The 27686-nt window shown below is 34.8% G+C and overlaps 2 protein-coding genes across 5 annotated transcripts; both read left to right on the forward strand.

The window, feature by feature from the left end:
- Positions 1–10825: 10825 nt before the first annotated feature.
- On the forward strand, positions 10826–14062 carry LOC130982125 (pentatricopeptide repeat-containing protein At1g55630-like). 3 transcript variants are annotated; one of them, XR_009087086.1, is made up of 2 exons: positions 10826–11265; positions 12336–14062. XR_009087086.1 is itself a non-coding variant. In XM_057905995.1 (2 exons), the coding sequence occupies exon 1, from the start codon at positions 11460–11462 to the stop codon at positions 12288–12290; it is 831 nt and encodes a 276-aa protein (XP_057761978.1). In that variant the 5' UTR covers positions 10826–11459; the 3' UTR covers positions 12291–13702; positions 13771–14062. The 3 variants fall into 3 exon arrangements, 2 of the variants coding, with proteins under 2 accessions (XP_057761978.1, XP_057761979.1); XM_057905995.1 differs by having other exon boundaries at positions 10826–13702; positions 13771–14062; XM_057905996.1 differs by having other exon boundaries at positions 11528–14062.
- Positions 14063–18120: 4058 nt separating this feature from the next.
- Positions 18121–21630, forward strand: LOC130983148 (pentatricopeptide repeat-containing protein At3g60050-like). Of its 2 annotated transcripts, none has more exons than XM_057907332.1 (3): positions 18121–20333; positions 20426–20493; positions 20588–21630. In XM_057907332.1, the coding sequence occupies exon 1, from the start codon at positions 18778–18780 to the stop codon at positions 20239–20241; it is 1464 nt and encodes a 487-aa protein (XP_057763315.1). In that variant the 5' UTR covers positions 18121–18777; the 3' UTR covers positions 20242–20333; positions 20426–20493; positions 20588–21630. The 2 variants fall into 2 exon arrangements, with proteins under 2 accessions (XP_057763315.1, XP_057763316.1); XM_057907333.1 differs by having other exon boundaries at positions 20426–20480.
- Positions 21631–27686: the final 6056 nt, after the last annotated feature.

Below are 27686 nucleotides of genomic sequence, written 5' to 3' on the forward strand. Positions count from 1 at the left end.
CTAGTTACTGCTATTATTAATAAATAAAAAAATTACAACTAATAATCTTAATTTGCTAATGAATCCAATCGTAATAATTTCATTTTAAACGAAAATTCGTGAGAATTTTTTTTTATTTTATAGATGATATATAACGTATTTTTTCAAATTTTGTGTGAGCATTCTCCGTGCGATCTCAGTACGATCCCCGTATACGCACGATTCATTCACTAGTGTTCACACTATAGTAGAGTACCTGAATTTGGTGGTCTTTTGCCGAGTTGGTTGGGACAATTTAAAAATCTAGAGTCTTTCAATTTGATGTCAAATTCATTCTCAGGTCCTATTCTTTTTTCTATTGAAAATTTGACAAAATTGAAAGAGTTAAATCTTGGAGGTAACATTTTCAATGGATCAATATCCCACAATCTTGCAAAACTTATGGATCTACGGCATCTGAATCTTTCTTCTAATCATTTTGGTGGTATTATTCAAAGCCTTGGCTAACTTGAAAATATGGAATGGCTTTTACTTTCTTCTAACTACTTGCAAGGCACAATAAACGGATTAACAAATTCGTGGCCCAGCTCATGAGTCTCGTGTACTTGGATCTCTCGCATAATAAAATAAGTGGATCAATTCCTGAAAGCCTTCAAAATAAAATGCCCACATTGAAGTCCTTGTTTCTTAATGATAACTTCATAAATGGTTCGTTGCCAAGTTCATTGGGCAAACTTGAATTCTTGAAAAGTTTTGATGTTTCCAATAATAAGTTATCTGGTGAAATGCCAAACACAATTTGAAATCTTTCATCATTAATGTGGCTACATTTGAATAATAACAAGTTTCAAGGAAAACTTCCTTTGTCGTTGTCAAACATGAAAAACTTTATATTATTAGATGTTTGGGGAGAATCAACTATCAAGGTTCATACCTTCTTGGAACGGGAGTGAATTTCCATACTTTCAAATTCTTAAGATGAGAAGAAATCACTTATATGGTGGCATACCTTCAAGCCTTTGTCAATTTGATGCATTGCAAATCTTGGACCCTGCTGAAAATAAATTAGTAGGCCCAATTCCTCATTGCATTGCCAATATTACAGGAATGACTTTAGCGTATAATCCGCATATAATCCATCTTCTTCAGCGGAATGGTATTATGAGGATGTGAAGCAAGTCATCAAAGTAAGAGAACTTGATTACATTTGTAATTTAATATATGAAGTCAACTAGGACTTGTCAAATAACTTATTGTCTAGATTAATTCCTACAAGAATATCTTTCCTTTCAAGATTTATTGGACTCAATTTCTCCTACAATAATTTTCCTGGCAAGATTCTTGACATGATTGGAGACATGAGGCCATTGGAATCTATTGACTTGTCTCATAACTATTTTTGTGGTGCTATTCTGAGGAGCATGATTGGCTTGACTTTTCTAAGTCGCTTGAAATTATCATACAACAATCTTTCAGGACCAATTCCAGATGGAAACCAATTTCAAACCTTTAATGATCTCAGTTACACTGGTAACCAATATCTCTATGTAGCTCCACTCCCAAAATATTGTCCCAGTGATAGTCCTCGTTATGTTCCTACTTTTGAAGGCTATGAAGATGAAGATAGGGAAAATGACAAGTTAGACAAAGCGTTGTTTTACTCAATCACATCCCTTGGCTTTGCAACTTGTTTCTGGAGAATTATTAGGATTTTGTATTTCAAAAAGAATCAGAGGTAATTTTGCTTTGGATATGTGGAGAAGCTTGCTGACAGGATCTATGTTGCAGTTGTCTTGAAAGTTATCAAATTGAAGAAAATGATGCAGAGGAAGTAGTTATGTTTGTAAATTTGAATATTGATTTTCACACCCTCATTCATGTAGCCGTTCTTAATGTAAAATAAGATTGTTGTGCTTCTAGATCATTAGAGTTGTGTTTTCATTGAAATATGTTTAAATATTTCTTCTGTTTTTGTATCAATTACCACTCGCATTTATGTTAAAATTGCAAGTAGCTTTTATATATTTTTGGTGCTAAAGTATTTAAAGAAGTCGGCCCATATAACAAATGAAAAATATGAAAGTGTGGTAAATTTGAAAAATAACAACAATCTATTATGATTGGTAGCATGAGGAGGATTTTAACTTAACTAAGAAATACACTACATATATAAATATAACAAGAATCAAGAGAAAGTGAATGGTAATAGATAAGGTTAGTACAAGTTAATTTAGCCCCAACTCATAGAATAAACATTCTCTAGTTACTGCTATTACTAAAAAATAAAAATAAAAATAAAAATTGCAGCTAATAATCTTAATTTACTAACGAATCCAATTATAATAATTTTATTTTAAACGAAAAGTTGTAAGAAAAGTTTTTTAATTTTACAGCTGATATATAACGTATTTTTTTTTAAATTTCGTGTGAGCATTCTCCGTGCGATCTCAGTACGATCCCCGTGCACGATTCATTCACTAGTGTTCACACAATAGTAGTTCAATGGCCACTTCAGAAGCCCGCCAATTCAAGTCTAAAATACATTTATTTTCTCTCCTTCTCTTCCATCTTATTCTACAAATTCAAAAAGCCTAAACGAATAAAGTTAAAACAATCGGATAAATAAAATTATTGGTATGGCTATTTCTTTGAAGTTTATTGATAAACACTTAGCACAGAGTTACCAAGAACACATTATATATATCTAGAAAATTAATATATATATATATATATATATATATATATATATATATGTTAGGAAACAAAGCCTGAGAACGGAGGTACAAAATTACATTAAATATTTTACTAAAAAACATAACAAAGTTACAAAATTAGAATACTCTATTTTATTCAATTTTTTAACATATGGGATATCAGTCATCTTCTTCCAACACTTTTTTACGGGGTTTCTTCTTCAGAACCTCTTCCGCGTCTTCTTCCGGGTCCTCCTCCATTGGATCCTCTTCTTCCTCGCTAGAACTATTGGATTCCTCTCCTTCTTCTTTTTCAGAATCTGAGTCGAGGTAGACCACCTCGAATAAGCAGCATTTTTTGAGTGCTGGATTTAGAGTATTTGCATTTAGAAAAGTTACAACAACATGTGGTTGGGGAGTTTCTTGGACAGAACCTCGATCTAAGTAAATTGTTTGGATCACAGTAGTTGTAGTCGTAATTATCCAGACATGTTTGCTGGCACTATATTTTGAAGTGACGTTGGGGAGACACTAGGTTGTTTCGACTCTATGTGCATGTGCCATTTATACTCCTCTAGAGATAGTATAAAAAAGAAAAAAAAGGTGAAAACTTGAAATATCTCAGAAAAAATACTATGTACAAAATATGTTGTAAAGATCTTGAAAAAGCAAGCAAGCAATCAATGATTTATTTGCTCCAACAATAAAAGAGAATCATAACTCTTCATTTCAAGAAAAACAAAAAAAGGCCAAAGAAAAAGAAAAAGATCAAGAAGGGGAAGGAGAGCGAGAGAAACAAAAAGCAACATATATAGTAATAGACTAATAGTGTATAAATTAAACAAATTAAAGATGATGATAAAAAAAATTTAGAATACAGACTTGGCTCAGCCTTTAATGACTACTACTACAGCAGGCAATAGCTCTCGGAAGAATACTAACTGAGCATTCTCTGTGCGTTCTCAGTACGATCTCCGTGCATTGCACGATTCATTCACCAGTGTTCACACTATAGTAGAGTACCTGAATTTGGTGGTCTTTTGCCGAGTTGGTTAAGACAATTTAAAAATCTAAAGTCTCTCAATTTGATGTCAAATTCATTCTCTGGTCCCATTCTTTTTTCTATTGAGAATTTGACAAAATTAGAAGAGTTAAGTCTTGGAGGTAACATTTTCAATGGATCAATAACCCACAGTCTTGCAAAACTTATGGATCTACAGCGTCTGAATCTTTCTTCTAATTATTTTTTGTGGTATTATTCCTCAAAGCCTTGGCCAACTTGAAAATCTGGAATAGCTTTTGCTTTCTTCTAACTACTTGTGTTACTTAGATTATTTTTTTTTATCAATAATAGGCTTACCATTGTAATTATTTTTTAGTGAAAATACATAAAGAGTACATAGTATATAAGGTGTAATAACTCAACAAATAATTTTTAAGGGGATTTTTCATTTTCTTCTTTTTCTTCTTCAGTAGCTTCATAAAATCCTATCGCTTCTTTCTCTTTATCTTTCTCTTGTTGTTCTTCTTCTCTTCAATCATCAAAGCCAAGCTTGATCTCTAGCCTTCAGACTTCAACGCCTTTAGAACTCTCCAAAGAGACCTTGGTCTCAATGCACCTTTAGTCAACGGTTAAGGCTTCCACCCATGCACCATCGATGGTGTGTTCTATGACACCGCCACAGCCACCTACCTCCTCTGCATCACGTGCTTTGTTTTCATCTCCAAGAATCTCAATGGAACCATCTCTTCCGTCATTGGACACCCCACTGAGCTTAAAAAACTCTCTTTATCTAATAACCACCTCGTTTACCGCATCCCAAACTCCATAGTCAACCTCAAGAAGCTCGAAATCCTTGACCTTCGTGGCAATGGCTTCTCCGGCGAAGTCCCGCCTCACCTTTGTTCGCTTGCAAGGCTCCGAGTCCTCAATGTCTCCTCCAACAAACTCTCCAGCAACCTCACTTCCTTAAGTATTTTCCGAACTTGGAAAAGCTAAACATTGCCGACAACCTCTATGTTGGTCATGTCCCGGTTTCTATTCGCTCATTTCGGAACCTCAGACACTTCAACTTCTCCGGCAATAGTTTCCTTGAAAGCTCAACGCCGATTACCAAGAGTTACAATGAAGTCGAAGACTTCCAGTCTGTTGTCCCAAGACGCTTCATCTTTGCTAAGGACGACGGAGAGAGTAACGACGGCGGCATAACCGCTCTTGCACCATCTCCGAGTCTCGTGTACTTGGATCTCTCGCATAATCAAATAAGTGGATCGATTCCTGAAAGCCTTTAAAATAAATTGCTCACATTGAAGTCCTTGGTTTTTAATGATAACTTCATAAATGGTTCGTTGCCAAGTTCATTGGGCAAACTTGAATTCTGGAAAAGTTTTGATGTTTCCAATAATAAGTTATCTGGCGAAATTCCAAACACAATTTGAAATCTTTTATTATTGTTGTTGCTGCATTTGAATAATAACAAGTTTCAAAGAAAACTTCCTTCGTCCTTGTCAAACATGAAAAGCTTGACATTATTAGATGTTTGGAGAAAATTAACTATCAGATTTTATACCTTTTTAGAATGGCAGTGAATTTTCATGCTTTCAAATTCTTAGGATGAGAAAAAATCGGTTATATGGTGGCATACCTTCAAGTCTCTGTCAATTTGATGCATTGCAAATTTTGGACCTTACTAAAAATAAATTAGTAGGCCCAATTCCTCATTGCATTACCAATGTTATAGGAATGACTTCTGCATATAATCCATCGGCATATAATCCATCATTTTCAGCGGAATGGTATTATGAGGATGTGAAGCAAGTTATCAAAGGAAGAGAACTTTATTACATTCGTAATTTGATATAATGTTATTATTTTATTATTATATTTTACATCATCTTCAACGGAATGTTATTTTACCAATCCAAACTGCACAATATACTATAATGTTATTATTTTATTATTATATTTACAATTATATTTATAACATGTTATATTTGTTATATATTTTTATATTATTCATATATTATTATTATTATTATTTAGTAAATATTTTATGTTCAAAATGCGAATTAACAAATATTTATCATAAATTATTCAAATAATAAACTAAATTTTAAAATAATAAATAAAATAATTAATTATAAGAAAAAGTAAATTTTTTGTAACAAAAAAAAGTTTTGTTTTTAGAAGTTCAAAACTTTTTGTGTTAAAAACTAAATTAGTTGAAAATTTCCATTTTTTTATCAAATTTTGTTTTATTTCAAATTTTTTAAAATCCTCTCGTTTTTTTTTTGGTAAATAAAATTTTAAATTATGTAACAAAACTAAAGTTATTTGGCGGTGTTTGAGCTCTTTTTTGGGGATATGGGTTTTACAAGTAGATAATTCGATTCGAAAATTGACTCTTGATCAAAGAAATATTTATTTATTCTATGTTTGATTTTTTTATAGTGTAAAATAATACAATGTCTACTATAATGTGAACACCAGTGAATGACCCGTGCGATGCACGGAGATCGTACTTGAATCGCACGGGACTACTCACACAAAAATTTAAAAAATAGGGTATATATAAATAACATAATTTTATAATTGAATTAAATTATATTTTAAATACTTTTCATATCTTGCCCCAACGTTAAGGCTCAGGTCCAAATAAACAAAAGGGACCCAATCCATGAGATTGGCATCCCTTCGTAACCGACCTTCCCGCAGGAGGTCGGACTCGATGCCAAGAAGTCGGGAACGTGGATTAGCTGGCAGATAAAACCTACGTGAATAGGTAACTGACCCTAAAATCTCTCAACCCACTTCTAAGTAGTCAAATCTCAACTTTTCTAAGTTAAAGGGATGGTTATCCTCCTTAAAAGGTGGAACTACTCCAACGGTGGTTATGGGTTCACCACTATATATACACTGACACCCCTTAGGTATCACTAAGTTCCCATACTCTCTAAACTTGCTTAGACCCTTGCTTACTTAGGCATCAGAGTGTCTTTGTAGGTACCACTCCCCTCTACTCCATTCACTCACAAGTCGGACGAAGGCTCCTAGCTCGGAACCACGTTAGAAGGCCTTCTTCCTCAAACGATTGGGCCAACCTTACGAGTCCAACCCACTAATCTCCGGTTACCCAACGTAACATTGGCGCCATTGCCGGGGACCCGTGAGATCGACCTTCAATGGCGGACAATTTACCTGAAGACGACCACGCCACGACCGATTCAGAACAAGAAGATCTGAACACCGGAAATAATGACGCGGACATGACCCTCCACCAAGAAGAGAACGACCAGCACAGAGAAGGCACCTCTGGGTTAAAAAATCCAAAGATAAACTCCTCGGAGGGATGCGAATCAGGAAAAGAAGGACCACCCCACACAGCCGAGCTAATGGAATTGGTCCACAGCCATCAAGGACGCTTGAAGCAGCTGGAACAGGAATTAGAATGACAGCAAGAGGCGGAGAGGAACTTAAGGTAGGAGATAGACCGATGAAAAGAGTTAGAGGAAAAACTCTTGAAATTAGAATCTTTCCTTAAAAATCGGAACTCTCGCAACGACCGAGAAGATTCACCCTAGGGAGGAGAAGACCTGTTTAGTAAGGACATTATGAGGGCAAAAGTTCCAAGGAACTTCAAAAGTCCCGATATGGACCTCTATGACGGGACCACGGATCCAAAGCATCATCTGAGCAACTTTAAAAGTCAGATGTACTTGGCCGACGCTTCTGATGCTACCCGCTGCAAGGCTTTTCCGACCACCTTGACGAAAGTAGCGATGAAGTGGTTCGACAGCCTCCCTCCAAGATCGGTCACGAGCTTTGATGACCTCTTGTGAAAATTCCTGATGCGGTTCTCCATTCAAAAAGATAAGGTAAAACACGCACCGAGCCTCTTGGGTGTGCAACAGGAGATCGGGAAACTTTTAAGAGATTACATGGAAAGGTTCAACAAAGCGTGCTTGGAGATTCAAGATCTACCCACAGAGGCAGTAATCATGGGCCTAGTGAATGGATTCAGGGAAGGCTCTTTCTCCCAGTCCATATCAAAGAGGCACCTGACCTCCTTAAATGATGTGCAGAAAAGAGCCGAGAAGTACACCAATAGAGGAGAAAATGAGAAGCAGAATTGTGGTCCAGGAAAAAAGGGTGGTGACCCTCAATAGCTTGAACTTTAAAAAAGAAGTTTTTAAAATCATGGAAGAATTCATCGAAAAGAGTAAAAACTCTCCGACCTTGTATGGCACGGAAAGACACCCACTGCTGTTTGTTATTTTGCCCACTAAAGGCTTGGTCATGTGGAAAAGAAAAAAGAAGATCTTTAAAGAGGTCGAAAAATCTAGTGCATGGCTAATAAATTGATAAATTTTCAAAAAGCCCCAAGAATTGGGGTGAAGTTGGGTAGGGACAACGCGACAATGAGATAAAACGGCTATCTCAAAGTCGGAGAAAGGAAGAAAAACACCCAAATGGGTGAAAAAACTTTCATACATAAAGAAAAAATGAGGGTCCTCATCAGAAACCCTCCCAAAGCAAACCTGGTCTTCGGGACCCAGGACGACCAATTCATATTTCGGCTCATCCTCATCCAGAGCGTAAATTCTGTGACGAGTGCGCAAGTCGGTCAGATAGTCAGTATCTACCAAGGGACTTTTCCCAAGAACGGTGTCATCAACCCACAACGAAAGAGACTCTAGGGAAGACATCTTTTTTCTAAAAGGAGTGACGAATCCTACAAAGAAAAAAGAAAAAGAATCAAAATGGGGTCTCTAAAGTTCTAAGACAAACGAGCAGAATCACTAGGACTAACACTCCTTCAAACAAAGGCACGCAAGAAAAAGCGCTCTGTAAAGGAGGAGCAAGAAATGAAACTGACCTTTTTCTCGAGTAGAAAGCAGAAGCGACAGCACTTGAAACGATAGGAGTTTCCTTCTTTCGAACGGCAAAGGGTGCAAGTAAGAAATTTTTTCAGAAACGAAACAAGGAAAAGAGAGGGAAATTATTTATAAATACGTTAGGGGCATAATGGTAAAACGACGTGATCATTTAAGAGATGCGCCGTTACCAATGTAATTGCCCCCCACGTTTAAATGCTAAAATCCTTGAAGAGACACGACATTTGATTAGACGCGACGGTCAAGGAATTTAAATCACGTCGGTTCCTCACCACGTCGGTTACAGTCTCGAGCTATATACTCGCGCCCAACTCAAAACTAAGAAAGATTGGACTTGAGTAGGGACACTGTTCATACCCTAATCTAACGCTAAGGCCCAGGTCCAAATAAACAAAAGGGAGCCCAATCCATGAGATTGGCATCCCTTCGTAACCGACCTCCCTGCAGGAGGTCGGGCTCGACGCCAAGAAGTCGGGAACGTGGATTAGCTGGCAAATAAAGCCTACGTGAATAGGTAACTGACCCTAAAATTTCTCAACCCACTTCTAAGTAGTCAAATCTCAACTTCCCTAAGATAAAGGGACGGTTATCCTCCTTAAAAGGTGGAACTACTCCAACGGTGGTTATGGGTTCACTACTATATATACACTGACACCCCTTAGGTATCACTAAGTTCCCATACTCTCTAAACTTGCTTAGACCCTTGCTTACTTAGGCATCAGAGTATTTTTGCAGGTACCACCCCCTCTCCTCCATTCATTCACAAGTCGGACTAAGGCTCCTAGCTCGGAACCACGTTAGAACGCCTTCTTCCTCAAACGATTGGGCCAACCTTACGAGTCCAACCCACTAATCTCCGATTACCCAACGTAACAATTGGATTCTATTTTTTGTAAACCGTTGGATCGGACCAGATCCAATCAAATCCAAACCGTATAATATACTATAATGTTATTATTTTATTAATATGTTTACAATTATACTTATAACATGTTCAATTTGTTATATATTTTTATATTATTTATGTATTATTATTATTTAGTAAATATTTTATGTTCAAAAAATGTGATTTATTTATTTATTTTAGCTAATCTATAATTTTATTTCTATTGTTATGTTATCGTTGGTTTTTAAGATATTATTGAGACTTGTTATGCCATTGATAGTTATTTAAAATTTGATGTTGAAACTTGTTATATATGTTTAATTTTTTTAATTTACAAACTGCAAATCCAATACAATGTAAACCGCTTGAAATTATATTAGATCGGATCGAATTTTTTTAAGAAAATCATCCAATCAAAATCGCACGGCAAGTAAAATTAGTATTTGATTCGAATGAGTTTTTTTTGCTGATTAAATGTTGGGCAGATTTTAATAAAATTGCTGTACCTAGACTTTTCCATTGCAACAGCTGTTACTACAAAAAGAAAGGCAGTTCATCAGGCCTATCAAAGTGGGGGCAAAAGGTTTAAGGTGAGTGAGGGCAATGCAAACTTTTCCAAGAAAAAGAAAATTATCGTAATTGAAGATTAAAAAGACCAATGCAAGTTGACTGTGTTTTGTACTTTTGTATGGATTATATGTTCTGTTTTCAGTTCAGGGCACTATATTTGCTCAGATGTACTTTTTGTTTCTCGTCGAGTTTGAGGCAGTTAATTTTTCACAAATGATAGCATAATATAACTCTTCCTTTTATTTCTGTTTTAGAATCATATATAATGCAAAGGAAAAAAAAAAGATCAATTTAAGAATTTGTTATTTGTCACCATTTTTAATATCCGGCCCATTGTTGAGTTTCAACTCTCAACTCTCAAGCCCTTAGTTGCATTAGTAATTGGATGATTATGCTCAATAGCACACATGTAACATGTTGTTTGTTTCTTTTCTTCTCTTTTTCCCCGTCCCACCCCTCCTCAGAATTAGGTGCTGAATTGTTTTACAACTAGAACCCCTTATTCTTAAATAAGAAAATCTTATATCTCTAGTACGATTTCCGTGCGTATAAGCAAAAAATAACGGTTGCCTGGCCGAAAGTTAATTGGTAACTTCCGCGAAATTTTGGACATATATATATAGGCCTAAATAAACTGTTTTACAAAATGGGATTTGTGAAATATAGACCCAGAGATTTTTGGTCATGGGCTTCTGGCCCAATAAACAAAACCACCCATACTCCCCCACCCGACCCGACCCGCCTTCCAACCCAGCTGAAGAGATGTGCCATCTCCATTCTCCTCTCTGAAACTCCAGGATCGTGTCCCGCCGTACGAACCACTGCTCTCCCCTCTCTGGTTTCAACGCCAGCGTACTCATCTCTGCAAGCCTGCCTCCACTCCTTCTAGCCTTCACCGTCGTCACCACTTCACTTTCCTTCGCGGAAGACACGTTGCTCGGACTGAGTTATCGCCGCCTGAACTCGAACCCCGACGAGGAAAGATTGGCGGGAGATCCTCTTCAACTACGTTCCCCCCCACACGAATGGCGCTGATCGACGGCGGTTGACTTTGCGAGCTCGATGGAGCCGTGTGCATCTTCTTCCTTCCCCTTTAGGGTTTTACAGAGTCAAATTTGACCCCATTTTTTCTTCCCAACCACCGTCGTCACCAGCGACCATGCACCGTATCCCGCAATGGCACCATTTCCCGTCACGAATTTCAATTTCTCGTCCTACACTCTAAATTATCGCTCCAAAACGGTACGCTTTTTTATCACTTGATTTTATCGTTGAGATCCTAGTCCCAATCTATTCTGAGCTCTCAGGTTTTCAATTCAATGGATTCGTGTCAAATCTCTAGCTCAATGGGCGTATCGAACCTATCATTGCAAAGAAGAAAATCGATTGTGTTTTTAAGTGTTTCAGAGCTTCATACATGATAATGGGTTCGAGCAATGAATTCGTTAGCCCTTTTAGGTAATAGGATGGTTCACAAGTTTCCACATTGTGTGAACATTTGTAGGAAATTATGCAATCAACCTTTTCATTGCGATGATGATGAGGTTTGGAGTGGTTTTGAATTCGTTGAGGAGCCTTTGAAGAAAATGTGTGCTACCTCTTGTGACATTGTTGATTTTGATTCGAATGGGGATAACGCTAGCTTCGAGAGGAAGCAATTTTTGCATAGGAATGGGTCCATAGAAAATGTGAGGATGGATGCTGAGAAAATTCTTGAGGTTCTTGGACAGGATAGTCCCGAGTTAGATTTTAGACTGGCTTTGGATGGATTGCGTGTTAGGCCATCAGCTTTTCTCGTGAGGGAGGTTCTGTATTGGATGTTGAAAGGCATAAACTGCGAAAACAAGGGGAGATGCGCTAAACTGGCGTACAAATTTTTTCTGTGGTGTGGGCAGCAGGAGGGTTACTGGCACACTGCAAATTCCTATCACTTAGTTCTGCAGATATTTGCCGCGTGTGATGAGTTTCAAGCGATGTGGAGGCTTGTTGATGAGATGATTGAGAAAGGATTTCCAGCTACTGCTCGCACTTTCCACATTTTGATTTGCACTTGTGGTGAGGCAGGGTTTGCTAGGAAGTTGGTGATGAAGTTCATTAAGTCAAAATCATTTAACTACCGGCCCTTTAGGCACTCCTACAATGCAATTCTCCATTGTCTTCTTGTTTTAAACGAGTACCGTTTGATTGAGTGGGTTTATAGGCAAATGTTGCTTGATGGTTTATCCTTTGATGTTTTGACTTACAACATTGTTTATGTGACATGTTAGAATCAAACTATTGGGTTACTGTTTTGGTGTGATTTTGGCTTATAGGTGGTGGAGAAATTGATATCACCCCAATTGAGTGATCATTGGAAAGAATGAATATCCAAAATGAGCCAAGACCTAACTAAGAATCCAAGGTTCTTCCAACTATTTCAGAAACTCAATATCCTTCTCATCTTGGTGGCCGCCACAACCACCAATTTTCACCTAAGATTTTAACAACAACCAAAACTCCATTCCCAACAGCTGATAAAAGCCATGATCAGCACTTGTCACACTTGTCAAGTGAAATCAAAACTCAATACCCTTCTACTGGAAGCCATGATCAATTCGTGCCGGAATTTTCTAACACACTCTACCCTCCAATTAATATCCATGACCAAAACTTGACACAAGAGTCAACACTCAATAGTTCAGTATCCTTCTACTGAAGGCCATAATCAGTTTTCAGCAGAAACAATTCCTAGAAGCTCTAATATATATGAACAAAATCCTCAGCTTCCGACACCACCAAGGCAAGATTTGAAGAACAAACCCAACCACCTTATGAAGCAATGGAGAATCCATCAAGTCAAAGCAGTTATACTGACAAAATCTTTTCAGCTACTTCAGCTATAGCTGATAAACCATCACTGCTAAAATGCTGTGGCCTCTAAGCTTGGATATGGTGAAAAAGATGATAAAACAAAGTATCATGAAGAAAACATAAGCAGTGATACACCATCGATCAAACTAGAGCAGTTACACCGAGAAAATCTCGTATGCAACTTCAGCAATAGCCGATAAAGCTGTGTCATCTAAGAACACCATAGCTTCAAAGCTCGGTTACGGCAACAAAGATGACAGCCATGAAGAGACACAAGGAGGGAATGCTGCTTCTACTTGAACAGCAGAATATGGGAAGAGAATAGCTCAATCCTTAACAGATAAACTTGCACCGGTTTATGGAAAGGTTGCTGGTATAGGAAGTGCAGTGAAATCAAAAGTTCCTGGAACCTCAAGTGGGAGTGAACGCGATGTCAGTGAAGGACTATTTTGCAGAGAAGTTGAGGCCTCGAGATGAAGACAGGGCTTTATCTGAGGTTATATCAGAGACTCTGCATCATAAGAGGAACCAAGAGGAGGAAAATGTGGTTCATGGGGAAGCAGAGAACCATGTGAAGAGGGTGGTTTTTTATGTCGTTCACACAAGAGAGAAGAGGAGGAGGATGAGCATGAGAGAAGGAAGAAGATACCAATGGGGAAGGTGACAGAGTCTGAAGAAGTGAAGAGAAGGTTGGGGAGTGGGAATGAAGAAACAGAGAGGTATGAAGAGTGTTTTGTGAATAGTCCTGGGAAGAGTGTAGTTGATAAGGTTAAGGATGTGGTTTTTGGTTCTTGGTTCACAAAACCGGATGAAGATCAACCCTCAAAAGGTTATAGTTGTCATTTTTTTAATTCATGTTTATTTAGACATGTGAAGATTAATGTGTATCGATTTCAGGTGGGGAACAGTTTTCTAAGAACTCTGGTCTGTTGACGTGGATCAGGGGGTGAACCAGGCTGCGAATGCAAGAGCACTCCATGAGTCATATAATTGAGGAATTAGATTTAGTGCCTCTGCGTGGGTTTCAGTGTGTGTACATGTTTGAGATTTTGCATTATGGGATGATTTGTTCTTTCCGTTCGGATGATTTGTTCTTTTTGGAATAAATTACTATATGTACTCATAAAAGATACAAACTCTGACAAATGTACCTATTAAACAAGAAAACGACCATTGTATTCATAAAAGATATATTTCGTGTGACAGAAATGTTCAAACCCTAAAAAACTATTCAAAAACTCTAAATTGTCATTCTCTCCACCACTGCTACCACTATACTCTCTCTCTCTATATATATATATATCTGAATCTTCTTTCAACTTTTCGATGAGTGCCCAATTTTAAAAACTTAATTTCAAAGCCAAACCATGAAATAGCATTTCCAAATTCACTTCACCCGTTACAGCCACCACAGGAATTATTATGACCATAGTAGCAACATCAACAACCAAACCTTCATCACCACCATCATTCAACAAAATTTCCTTAAACAAATCACAAATCTTACCAAAAAGCCCATTCTCTGAGCACACAAGCATAATCGAGTTCCATGAAACCAAGTTTTTTTAAGGCATTTTTTCAAACACCTTAAAAGCAATCTCTACAAACCCACATTTACCATACACAGCAATAAGCGCATTCCTCACAAAAGAATCAGAGCATAGTCACAGCTTTAAAGCAAGGGCGTAAAGCGCTTCCCCGAGCTCTACCTCCGTGAGTCCAACGCAGGCCTTAACAGCAAGGAGAAGTCCGGCCACGGAGACCAATTCAATGAAAAGCAAAATGACATTACGGTAGAGTGCGTATCGCTGAGAAGCACGTTGTAAAGGAATATGTCCGTCTTGTTGAAAAAATTATGCAACACTGAGCGTGATTCGAAGGGTGAGACGCATGCACGACGTACATGGTAATTAAGCAGGTGGTGAGAAGCTTGACAAGATCTGAAGGAAGAAGGAATCAAATGAAAGGGTAGAGAAAAAGAAGGAAGAAGAAAGGGAAGGGATCGTCGGTGGGACACTCACCGGAGAGTTGGAAGAAGATTTAGAGATAGAGAGAGAGAATTTGGAATTTTCGAATAGTTTTTTAGGGTTTATGTAACACCCTATCACACTAAGCCTTACCTCATGCTATAAAGCAAAGGGTGATAAAGCGTCACGATAGTTCTAAAACTAAAAAATATAGTATATATCCAATAATTAATATAACTAGAAGCCCAATGAAGGAATAAAAGCTCAAAGTCACATAAAGCGAAATTACATAGCACGAAGCGTTCACAAACGACAACTAAAACGCATAAGCACGACAAGAGAAGAACATAATATATACAACCTTGCATAAAGCTCCAAGATACAAGATACAAGATACAAGGTAGTAGCTAGATAGATAAACAAGGTATATATACATAATATATGAAAGAGGACTAATCACAGACTGCGGAGTTTAGGCCGACTAGTCAAAACATAAATACAACAGAGTTTAAAGTTGAAAACAACTGATATACTATCTCTCAAAGTTTAAGCCTCTAAGGCCACAAATACAATAATCCAAAAGTGAGAAAACTAATAACAAAATAAAGTATAAAACAAAGCTGAATCATCCTCTGGTCTGTCACTATCCACAAACTCACCGAGGTGGGTTGCGAACTGCATCTGAAAAAATAACAACATATGGTATGAGAACTAGAGGTTCTCAGTATGGTAACAATACAAAATAGATAAGATATAAGGTTCCAGAAAGCTAAAGGCAATCCTAAAACTTCACATCGATACAGTTATTCAATCTTAACAAAATATATAATTTAAACCATAAACAGGATTTTTTAACTTAAGGGATTTCTAACTAATACTAGTCACTGCTATCCAACATCCTTCACCAACTATACTCTATGTGATCCTATCGTCACTGCCTACCGAACCTCCTCAATCCAAACAAAAAACACAAGTAAAGCACAAATGATATACATATACAACAAGTAAAACAAATAGCAAGTAGGCATGTGATTTATTTAGGCATAACATAAGTTAAACAAAGTAAACAAGCATATAGAAGATGCATATAATGAATGCATGTCCTATTGGCTTGTGATATTACTTGTCGGTTCAACTACTAACCTGACACATCCTTTCGGATGTAGCCTTTTTGCCACGTCCAGGGATATAATGCCCTGCTCACTCTATGCACCCAGGGATATAATGCCCGACTCACTTCTTTCGGGTTATAGTGTCCAAGTTTACTCTTGCGGTAAAGAAGCTCATGTGAGCGAGAGACTGCCACAGCCCTCACAACTGAACATAGCCGGAAGACTGCCACGACCCCTACACTGGCCCACTACCTCGACAAGCGAAATTTGTAATGACCCTCAATTTTAAAAATATAAATATAAATAAGTTATAATTTATTTTATAAAAAAAAATTTCTTATTTTTAGAAATTATTTTATTATAAGTAATTAAATTAATTTTATAACTATTTAAATTTAATCAAATTCATATTCTTTTATATATGATGAAATATTTTATATAATTAAAATTATAATTCTAGTAATTTATAAATAATAAAAATTATATGTATATTTTAATTTAAGTAATTGATATTTTTAATTTAAAAATAGAGTTTAGTTAATATTATTATTATTAAGTTCCAAATCCACCGATTTGAGTAAATATTAGTATTTTTTGGTGAGCTTAGCTTTATTAATACTTCACCGTATATCTTTTATCGTTATGTTACTAACGTAATTTATATTAGTAACTCATATATATTATTACTTGTGTTTTAATATATCCAATTTTTATAGTTATTCGTTTAAGATATTTATAACTTGAACCGCTGACTCAATGATTTTATAACTCGACACGTGGCTCATGCATGACACCCGGCCCTCCGTGTGTCACAAAACTAACTAAATCATTATTATTAACATTAATAATCATCATTCTCATTTTCAAATCAGCCGTCCATGTTTCATTGAGAAAAAAAATGAAAGAATGGCCGTGTGAGATTGAAAATGAGAAACCATGGAACTTTCGACCTTCGACGTTCGATTTCTTGAAATTCGTAACTCCAATCAAGAATCTAATCTGATAAAGGTGTCGTATCCTCCTTCTCTACACATTGGCACCACTTTTGATCAGTAGAAGTTGATAGTGACGTAACTCCTCTACCCTTTGAATTCGGCCAACTGGAGTTTTAGGAGGCACAGACGATTTCTGACATTTTCTTCTTCGACAGCTCGGTCAGAAAATTTTTCCGTAGCCTCGAGTATTTTGATTTCGTACAGAAGTAAATTTCGATAAATTCTCACTAATTAAATTTGTGTTGGATAAGTGAATGGTTGTTGTGATTGATTATTAACGGAGTTTGATTGACTTTATATTGAATTTTGTTGATATATTGTTATATGTGATTAAGCTTGTGATTTGGTCATGTTTGTGTTGCCCAAACTGTGATAATGAGACTGATTTGGGGATGTTATTGTGTTAGTTTTTGAATAAAATGGGTGAGGTTTAATGGCCGAAGAATTAAATTAAAAGTTGTGAAAAATCGGTAACCGTAAAACTCAAAAACAGATTAAGATTTAAAAGTATATTTTAAAAAGAAAATAAGGAGGGTTTTGGTTCTTGGTGAAGAGAAGAATCAGCCAAGAAGAATTATTTTTGAGGAAATATACTTATATTTTATCGTGATCTAGTGCTCTAATACTATGTCATGATACCACTCATCCCAAAAATTTTAATTGGTAAAAAAAGGTAGAATTAATAGTTATATCTCTAATATTCCATAAATCTTCATTATACACATTATACAAATATTCTATTGGCTCCTCATAGTTTTCTAAGAAAATCTTATCTCTAGTGCGATTTACGTGTGTCAAATAAGCAAAAAATAACAGTTGCCTAGCCGAAAGTTAATTGATAACTTCCACAAAATTCTGTATGTGTATATATATTTGGGTCATGAAATTCTGGATATTCATTTTGGTCTGTAAACAGTGCATAATCTTACATCGTATTTTTGGTCAGGCCTCTGATGAGTTTTTGTCATAATTGCTTCCGACTTCAGACCCAATTGTTTTGAATCGGTTACAGGCCTAAATAAACTGTCTTACAAAATGAAATTTGTGAAATATAGACCCAGAGATTTTTTGTCATGGGCTTATGGCCCAATAGACAACCCACCCATACTCCCCACCCGCCCCGACACCGCCTTCCAACCCAGCTGAAGAGATGTGCCATGCCATCTCCATTCTCCTCCTCTCTGAAACTCCAGGATCGTGTCGCGCCGCACGAACCACTGCTCTTCCCTCTCTGGTTTCAACGCCAGCGTGCTCACCTCTGCAAGCCTGCCTCCACTCCTTCTAGCCTTCACCGTAGTCACCACTTCACTTTCCTTCGCGGAAGAGACGTTGCTCGGACTGAGTTATCGCCGCCTGAATTCGAACCCCGACGAGGAAAGATTGGCGGGAGATCCTCTTCAAATCGGTTCCCTCCACACGAATGCCGCTGGTAGACGGAGGTTGACTTTGAAGCTCGATGGAGCAGTGTGCATCTTCTTCTTTCCCTTTTCGGGTTTTACAGAGTCAAAATTGACCCCTATTTTTCTTCCCAACCACCATCGTCACCAGCGACCATGCACCGTATCCAGCAATGGCACCATTTCCCGTCTCGAATTTCAATATCTCGTCCTACACTCTAAATTATCGCTCCAAAACGGTACGCTTGTTTATCACTTGATTTTATCGTTGAGATCCTAGGCCCAATCTATTCTGAGCTCTCAGGTTTTCAATTCAATGGATTCGTGTCAAATCTCTAGCTCAATGGGCGTATCGAACCTACCATTGCAAAGAAGAAAATCGATTGTGTTTTTAAGTGTTTCAGAGCTTCATACATGATAATGGGTTCGAGCAATGAATTCGTTAGTCCTTTTAGGTCATAGGATGGTTCACAAGATTTCACATTGTGTGAACATTTGTAGGAAATTATGCAATCAACCTTTTCATTGCGATGATGATGAGGATCGGAGTGGTTTTGAATTGGTTGAGGAGCCTTTGAAGAAAATGTGTGCTACCTCTTGTGACATTGTTGATTTTGATTTGAATGGGGATAAAGCTAGCTTCGACAGGAAGCAATTTTTGCATAGGAATGGGTCCATAGAAAATGTGAGGATGGATGCTGAGAAAATTCTTGAGGTTCTTGGACAGGATAGTCCCGAGTTAGATTTTAGACGGGCTTTGGATGGATTGCATGTTAGGCCATCAGCTTTTCTCGTGAGGGAGGTTCTATATGGGATGTTGAAAGGCATAAACTGCGAAAACAAGGGGAGATGTGCTAAACTGGCGTACAAATTTTTTCTGTGGTGTGGTCAGCAGGAGGGTTACTGGCACACTGCAAATTCCTATCACTTGGTTCTGCAGATATTTGCCAAGTGTGATGAGTTTCAAGCGATGTGGAGGCTTGTTGATGAGATGATTGAGAAAGGATTTCCAGCTACTGCTCGCACTTTCCACATTTTGATCTGCACTTGTGGTGAGGCAGGGTTTGCTAGGAAGTTGGTGATGAAGTTCATTAAGTCAAAATCATTTAACTACCGGCCCTTTAGGCACTCCTACAATGCAATTCTCCACTGTCTTCTTGTTTTAAACCAGTACCGTTTGATTGAGTGGGTTTATAGGCAGATGTTGCTTGATGGTTTTTCCTCTGATGTTTTGACTTACAACATTGTTATGTTAGCAAAGTATAGACTTGGAAAATTCAATCACTTTAACAGGTTGCTTTATGAGATGGGTAGAAATGGTCTTTCTCCTGATTTTCATACTTACAACATTCTTCTTCATGTTCTTGGTAAAGGAGATAAACCTCTTGCAGCTCTTAATCTTCTAAATAGCATGAAAGAAACTGGTATAGAGCCAACTGTTCTTCATTTCACCACATTAATTGATGGACTAAGCAGAGCTGGAAATCTCGAGGCTTGCAAATATTATTTTGACGAAATGATAAAAAATGGGTGTATGCCAGATGTGGTGGCATACACTGTAATGATCACAGGATATGTGGTGGCTGGTGATCTTGAAAGAGCTCAGGAAATGTTCAATGAGATGATTTCTAGAGGACAAATCCCAAATGTATTTACATACAATTCCATGATTCGTGGATTATGTATGGCCAGAAAGTTTGATGAAGCATGCTCAATGCTAAAGGAAATGGAGGCCAAAGGTTGTAGTCCAAATTTTGTTGTCTATACTACATTAGTGAGTAATTTACGGAATGCTGGAAAGCTTGCTTTAGCACATCAAGTGATAAGGCAGATGATGGAGAAGGGGAAGTATACCCACCTTATTTCAAGCATCAAAGTGAAAAGGCGCAAGAAATAGCAGATATAGATTGTCTCATAGGGGATTTTAACCATTGGGGGTTCAAGTAACTCTGATGGTCATGCAGCTAGTTATTAAGCCGGAGAACCAAAGTATGTAACCCTGAATCTTATCATTTTATTTTAATATGTGATCAATGCCAAACTTGTTATTTGTGTTTATCCTTCATAATATTACTTTTCAGTTAGTTGATTCAATCCTATAGCTGGTGGTGAAACTGGCAGCAAGCAATAATGCAGGTATTTTGGAGAGGTACAGATGATTGTATAGCATTAAAATGATAATGATAAGAAAATAAATGACAAAACGTGCTGCATATACTCACTTCTACATTATTTTCCTACAGCTTGACCTTATGATTGGAAACAATGAGAGCAACTGAGCAACGAGTTGTTGGTCATCTCAGTCACTGATCAAATTTCTCAAATGAAGCAAGCTTGTATCATATTAGAATTGCAAGCTGTTTCTGAAGAGCTTCACGAGCATTATTTCACTTTACTGGTATCCAATCACACGTCTTTGTTGCTGGGGCTTCAAGGACAACCACTTCCAACATAAAGCTTGAGCAGCACATTCACTTGTGTTATTGTTTCATCGGCTCGGCTAGGTATCTTGCACCTTGTTATCTCACTGTGGGCGGTACATGCTGATTCTTAACCTGCCATCCTTGGCTCTTATGAATGGTATTTGCTGGTGCAATGCATATTATTCACCTTCTTAGGCATTTATTACTGCTGTGCATGTGCAAATAGGCTCACAACAAGCTATTGTAGATGCCTTTGGTGTTGGGCATATTGAAGTCCGCTCCTGTAGATATAATCTAATGTTTTGCCTCTAAAAAAAGTGAAAAGAACTCCCTTCTATAATCTGCATATCTAAATCTACAATTCATTGAAGTTGATTTTTGTTGTATACCAACTTCCATTACTTTCTCTTTCAATTCAAAATTTACAAGGTAGAAAAAATATTATTCATTTCATTTATATATGCCGATGTCTTTCCAGTTTATCTTACTATTTTTTATGTCTCCAAGATTTACTAAATATATTGTAACTTAAATTGTATTCACATACATATAATTGTAAGCGTACCAAATTTACCAGTTGATATATTTTGGAAGGGAGGAGTATTATGTTCTTGTTGATTAAATTGGTCAATTATATTTGTTAGCAGGGTGACATGTCAATCCATTATCCATGCAATCAAGGCATGAACCCTTAGTAGTTGTCTAGTTGAATACCGCTAAGTGAAAAATCTAATCTTGGAAATTTGAAATTTCCAATTTCCAATTATTTTCTTGTTTCTTTTTTTCAAGGCTTCATTGATGTCTAGATTAATTTGTTGATGCAAGCATCATGAATAGGTTTGACTGATTGGTGATATAGTGTTGCACTCTTGCACGTATCTTTCAGTAACTACTCAGAAAATAAAAAATAAATATAAAAAACCCTTAAATTTGCAAGTCCTTTCACTCCTTTGCCCTACTTTACATATAAATATAATAATGAGATTGAAGAGAGAGAACCTTATATATTGATTTACTTTCTTTGCCTTTACATCTTTGGCCTTCCATGCATCCTATTGAATATGATTGTTAAGGAAAATGAGACAATTTCTTTCATCCGATGAAATAGATCAATCTTGGCCTATATTTAGTAACAATGTAACATCATCAGTCACTGGCTATGTCATGATAATTGCCAGTCCCCAAAATTCTTCTGTGGAGTGTGGACACTAGTCGCCACAGATAATGTTGATAATATATAGATCCATCATTAATACATATGTTAAATATAAGGTCAATAACTATAATTCATAAAGGTGGCACTTATATGCTTAAAGATGCACAATACTAATATCAGTCATATTTATTGGAACTGTTGAAACGATGCCATAAATCCAAATTGATTAGGCATTCTTAGAACAAAATACTGAGCCTCAATACTAAAATTACCATGCTTATAAGCCATACCTAACTAATTACTTTTAGAAAATGATTAAATCAAAATGCTTTGCTCAGCAAGCAATATTGTGCACGAGCCGTCTCATAAAGAAATTATGAAAAATTTGAAAATCACTTTTGTCTTTATCAATTGTTTTATTAGAAAGGCTGGATTTTGCTAGCATCTTTGGACTTTGGTGCCATTGAGTTAAGAGAAAATGACCCACAAGCGAATAGGAAAGGAACTTCGTGATGGCCAAATAACTTCTTGGCCTTATTACATAACCAAACTTTACCACAATTCATAACCGTATGATATGAAATTATGAATAAAAAAGATATAGATGTTGTCATAGTCAGAATAACAATACCCTAATAGCCATTTGCATAATAAAACTAAAATAAAATATCATGCAACAATTAATAAGTAGAAAACTATAGCTATCTGAAATTTGCAGCTTGTCAATTACCAAAGCTTCTCTTATATTGGAAAAATGCTAAAAGGAAAATAGAAAAAATAAATGGAGAGAATTGAAAAACATTGTCTAATATTTATTCTCTGTTAGTCAAATTTTGGGAATACTCTATTAAAAAACTCATTTGCATCTTGGCAATTGATTTATGCAGGAAACAGCAGATTTGAGAAGAAGAAGGGGAAAAAAAAACTATAGACAACTATGCATCTTATAATGGCTTCTGAATATAAGAAAAATATGCAAACCAATTAAAAATAAAAAATAAAAATAAAAGGGTGAAGAATTGTGATAAGACCAATGAGATAAGTATTGGGGATTTTTTTTTTTCATTTCTTTTCTTCCTTGCAGGTCCAACAGATATGATATCAACCTTGCCAACTTTCTTGAGCTTCTTCACAATTGCCACTGTGTCCATTTGTCCAATCACTGTTAGCTTCTGCTCCTTTATATCTGCTGCTATTGAATCAACTCCTATATATATATGTGTTCATCAAAATTAATCAGATCACAACCTTATTAAGTGCAAGGTTTGCTTTCAATAGCTTTGTTTTATCATCAGTCATAGTCAAAACCTTTAACACAACCTTCTGCTATATGGATCCATAGAAAGAATACACAAAAGGGTGTTAAGAAAATTAGTAAAGACATATAATTTTAAATTAATTAATCATAGATATGGTATTGGATCCAAGAGGAAGAAAGAGAGAGAAGTGAATGTACCTGAGCCATTTGAAGAGGATCTAGCTAGGCTAGAATAATGGTGTGAAACAAACTTGGGAGTAGAGTGTTGAGGCCTTAAATATGTACTAAGACTAAGAGGGTAAGTTAATTATTTATACTTATATATATATATATATTTATGTTACTAATACTATATGTTAGGTGAATGGTTATGGGGTGTGACTGTGAGAGAGTCATATCAAACAGATGGAGCCCTTTAAATGCAAATTTCTTGCCGCATGGTGCAATTCTATCCCACATGCGACAAATCTTTGACATGGTGATGCCATCTTCAATCTTTTTTTTTTAATGTATATAATTTTATTTTATTTTAGGTTTTTGATAAATTTTATATATTAAAAATTAAAATTTTAATTTTATTTTAATTTTATTGGATAACAAATTTTTTTATTTTAAGGTCTTTAATTAATACAAAATTCTTTAAAAAGATTAAAAAGAGAAATATTCAATTATATTACATATATATTAAAATTAATCACTAAATTATGTATATAGAAAATATATTAAAAATATAAAATATATATTGAAAATAAGTTAATAATAATTAATTCAACAGTTTATTTTTTGTGCATATATAATATTTTTATATTAATAATGCAATTTATAAGAACTTAGAATTTTAACTTTACTAAGAGTAGTCATCTATCTATATGAATCAGTTCACTTCCAATTAAATAATTTTCATTTCATCCGTTATTGTTATCATCCCTTGTGGGAAAAAAAATTGGTCACGCCAGGGTTGTACACTTGTACTTATTATAATAATGATGATAATATTCATACGTAAGAGAATTGAAAAGGATCAAAATAAATATAAAATAGCAAAATTGCTATATGGATTTTGGTTAGACATTTGTTTGTTTCATCAAAAGAAATTCAAAAGTTTAAGAAAATTTGGGCATCATGATCATTTTTTTTTACTTTATATAAATAAATGAATGTTCTCTAAAATGAATTTTTTCAATAAAGAAAAAAAAGCTAGTATATTGGAGAAGGTAATTTAATTTCTAGGGAATGTTTCTTATTTTTTTCTTTTGTAGCAGGAAAGTTTGAAAATATCTATTGAATTTTTAATAATTATGTAACAAGATCAAGCTCAGAAGTCTATGGTGTTTCAAAATAAAAACAAAATGCAATACTCAACTTGGTGGCAGATAAATATTAATTATTAGTTAATTAATAATATTAAAAACCCATGATAAGTCATTTCAAAATTTATGCTTTCTTTACAGTGCCAATGAGGCACCAACCCAAATTTCTCTATCAAGACAAAGAATCATTCAATATAAAATAATATGAAGAAAAGCATTGTGACTTAACAGCAGACATGGGCACGGCTTACATTTATAATGTTGGTTTTAGATTGTTGTCTGTTCTAATATATGCTATATGCTTTCATCAGAATATTTTCTCAATGTTGCACAAAACTATATCTTAATAATGGCACCGCAAAATTAAACTTTGAAAGGTTAGAATATATTAACATCAACTAGTTTTTATTAGAATCATTTAGTATATTTAGTGATATAAATTTTGACCTATAAATAATCGACACAGAAAAATCAAAATGATGATAAGCGTTCCTTGGTTATAAAAAAAACCTCTTTCGACTAAGAAAACAAAGGGCATTTGAGATCAAAGTCGAAAGGCTAATAGCTCAGAATAAGTCAAAAAGTTGTATCAACACTACATGGTCAAAAACAGACACGGTACAAAGAATGTAAAACTTGAAGAATAAAGAAAGAAAACGTAAGAATACCATATGAAAATTTTTCAGAATTAAAGTAAAATCATGGTCTGAGAAAAAAGAAAAACTAAGATAATAATCAAGATTTTTTAAGAGCAGATTCACCTTGAAAATTTATAAATAGAAGGAATTTAAAAGAAAAAAGGGCTCCAATCAACAATACTAAATTATCACTCAAATTTATAAACGCTTCTCAGTTTTAGTGAAGCAATAGAAAAACATAAAATATAAATACATGTGAGTGTTAAAAGTTTACTTTATTTTAGTTTGTTTATGTTTGATTTATTTTTCTTTCATCTCTTTATATTTTATTATTATTCTATTTCCTTTCCAATTCAATTTTATATTTATTGATTTAAAGCTTTTTCTCTGCTTATTTATTTATTTATTTTGCCTTGTTCATTATAAATTTGTCACTAGTAATTTTAACGCAAGTCACTTCGACAAATAATTTTTGGATTAAGTTCATTCTTTTTTAGAATAGTCGTATTTGCTCCTCAAATTAAGGTCTTGATATAAGGTCAATTCGACACCCTATCGAACAGTACCAAAAATCGAGTAAAACAATATCTAAATATTTATTATAAGATATTATATCTTTATTATTTCGATTCTCTTAGCACAAACTTTTTTATATTATATCATTCTATACAACTTAAATATACACAAACATTTTTTTTATGGCTTTCTCTTATCTTTCTAATATGAAAAAGGAATTTGAGATAATATCTTTTTGTAACTTCACTATCTATATATAATCAATGAATATTCATATATAAATTTGTTATGGAATTATAAATCTTATGAGTTATATGTCTGTTGAACTTTTATTTACTTGTTCAAATTACAACTTTTACAACATGAAGAAACGAAAATATTTAATTAAATGATAGTAATATAATAAAAATAAGAAAAGTGGTTCATATATATTGTTTGTGTAGAGAAAAGTGGTTGAATAAATTAATGGTTCATTCAAATTCAATGGTTCGAAGTTGAAATTACAGTGTATTGGTGGGTCAAGTTATTTAGGGCAACAATTGGAAGGTACCATTATTTAATTTTTCTGCTGCTCCTTTTCTAAATCAATATTCTCTTTACTCAAAAAGTCGAAATGGAATTATTTATGTAAAAGACACTTCTACTACCCTACATCTAAAGTACAACAGTAACTACCAATCCAATTGGTGGTAATAATAAATTTCATAATCAAATGCAAGAAAAATGTTTTCAGAAATTCATGGAGACCAATCATTTTCAGTATTTTTTTTAGGTGAGTTCTATGGTGCTTTTGTTATGGTGTCTAAATTGTTTAAAAGTAAAAAGTAAAATATTTAAAATAAAAAATAAATCATATAAAATGTATTAAATATTATTTATTTACCTTTTATAGTAACTTAGGTAGAAAGTGATAGGCACCATAACAGTCACCTTTTTTTTATTTTATTAGTATAAATATTAAATTATTTTTAATAAATAAATTTTATTAATTTATGTGTGTAAACTCAAAAAATATAAATATAAACTATATTAATTCATGTGTATAAATTCTAGTAAATATAGATACAAATTATATGTATAAGATATATAGTATATTTTATTGACCAAACCATTAAATCATAATAACATATAATAAGAATTATTTACTTTAAATTCCACTGAAATCTAACATCAATATTTTTGTAATTGAAGACTTTTTATTTATATATTTCAAAAAATATATTATATTGATTTTTAAATATATAAAGATTAGTTTGTCAAAGAGTTTAGTGGTTTAACAAATTTATTGAGAAAAATGAAATGATATTTTCTGTATGAGCATGATGGATATCTGACTATAATGGTGGTCAACAAGGGTGATATAAGAATAAGATCAAATCTACAGTTGCATAGAAGAAAGCAGGGCCCATATGTGATGTTCTTTCTTATTTTGCTTCAAATTCATGTGGCTTTCCCCACATGTGATGTTCAACTTTGAATAGCAGTCATCACTCAAACAAAGTAGGTGGAATTTGTCTCAGCAAGAAATAGGAAACCAAAGTTATGTTGGACATTTCTAAATTCTCATAAATCATCCTGTAACTTTAACATTTCCTATGTTTCCAAATGTGAAAAAAAAAAAAAAACAGTTAAAAAATGTACAGGCCCCCAGTAACTGAGTCAGATACCAAGATTTTTTATTATCAATTTGCCAATGCCATGGTCAATAATGGAATTTCAATTGACATAATGATGTGTCAATTTTGCTTTGTGTCAGTGGCAGTATGACAGGGATTCAAGAAAAATAATGTAATCTATGAAATATTAAAATATATGATGTATCAGTAATCAGTATTGAACATAAGTACATAACTAGGTGGGAAAATTTGAATTTACTAAATGAGGTATCAATTGTTTATTAACCCTTATATACCATTTTTGTAAGCAAGTATCCTTTAATATAAACCTATAATTTGACATATCTAATGTAGTACTTTGCACATCTTAATTATCATTTTTATATAAAGATATTTTTCTTCGATTTAACCAGAAAAATAGAGAT

This window comes from Arachis stenosperma, chromosome 5, assembly GCF_014773155.1.
Source record: "Arachis stenosperma cultivar V10309 chromosome 5, arast.V10309.gnm1.PFL2, whole genome shotgun sequence".
NCBI classification, from domain to species: Eukaryota; Viridiplantae; Streptophyta; class Magnoliopsida; order Fabales; family Fabaceae; genus Arachis; species Arachis stenosperma.

Excerpts from the sequence above, each read along its gene's own strand:
- LOC130982125 (XM_057905995.1), top strand. The coding sequence starts at position 11,460 with ATGAATTCGTTAGCCCTTTTAGGTAATAGGATGGTTCACAAGTTTCCA.
- LOC130983148 (XM_057907332.1), top strand. The coding sequence starts at position 18,778 with ATGAATTCGTTAGTCCTTTTAGGTCATAGGATGGTTCACAAGATTTCA.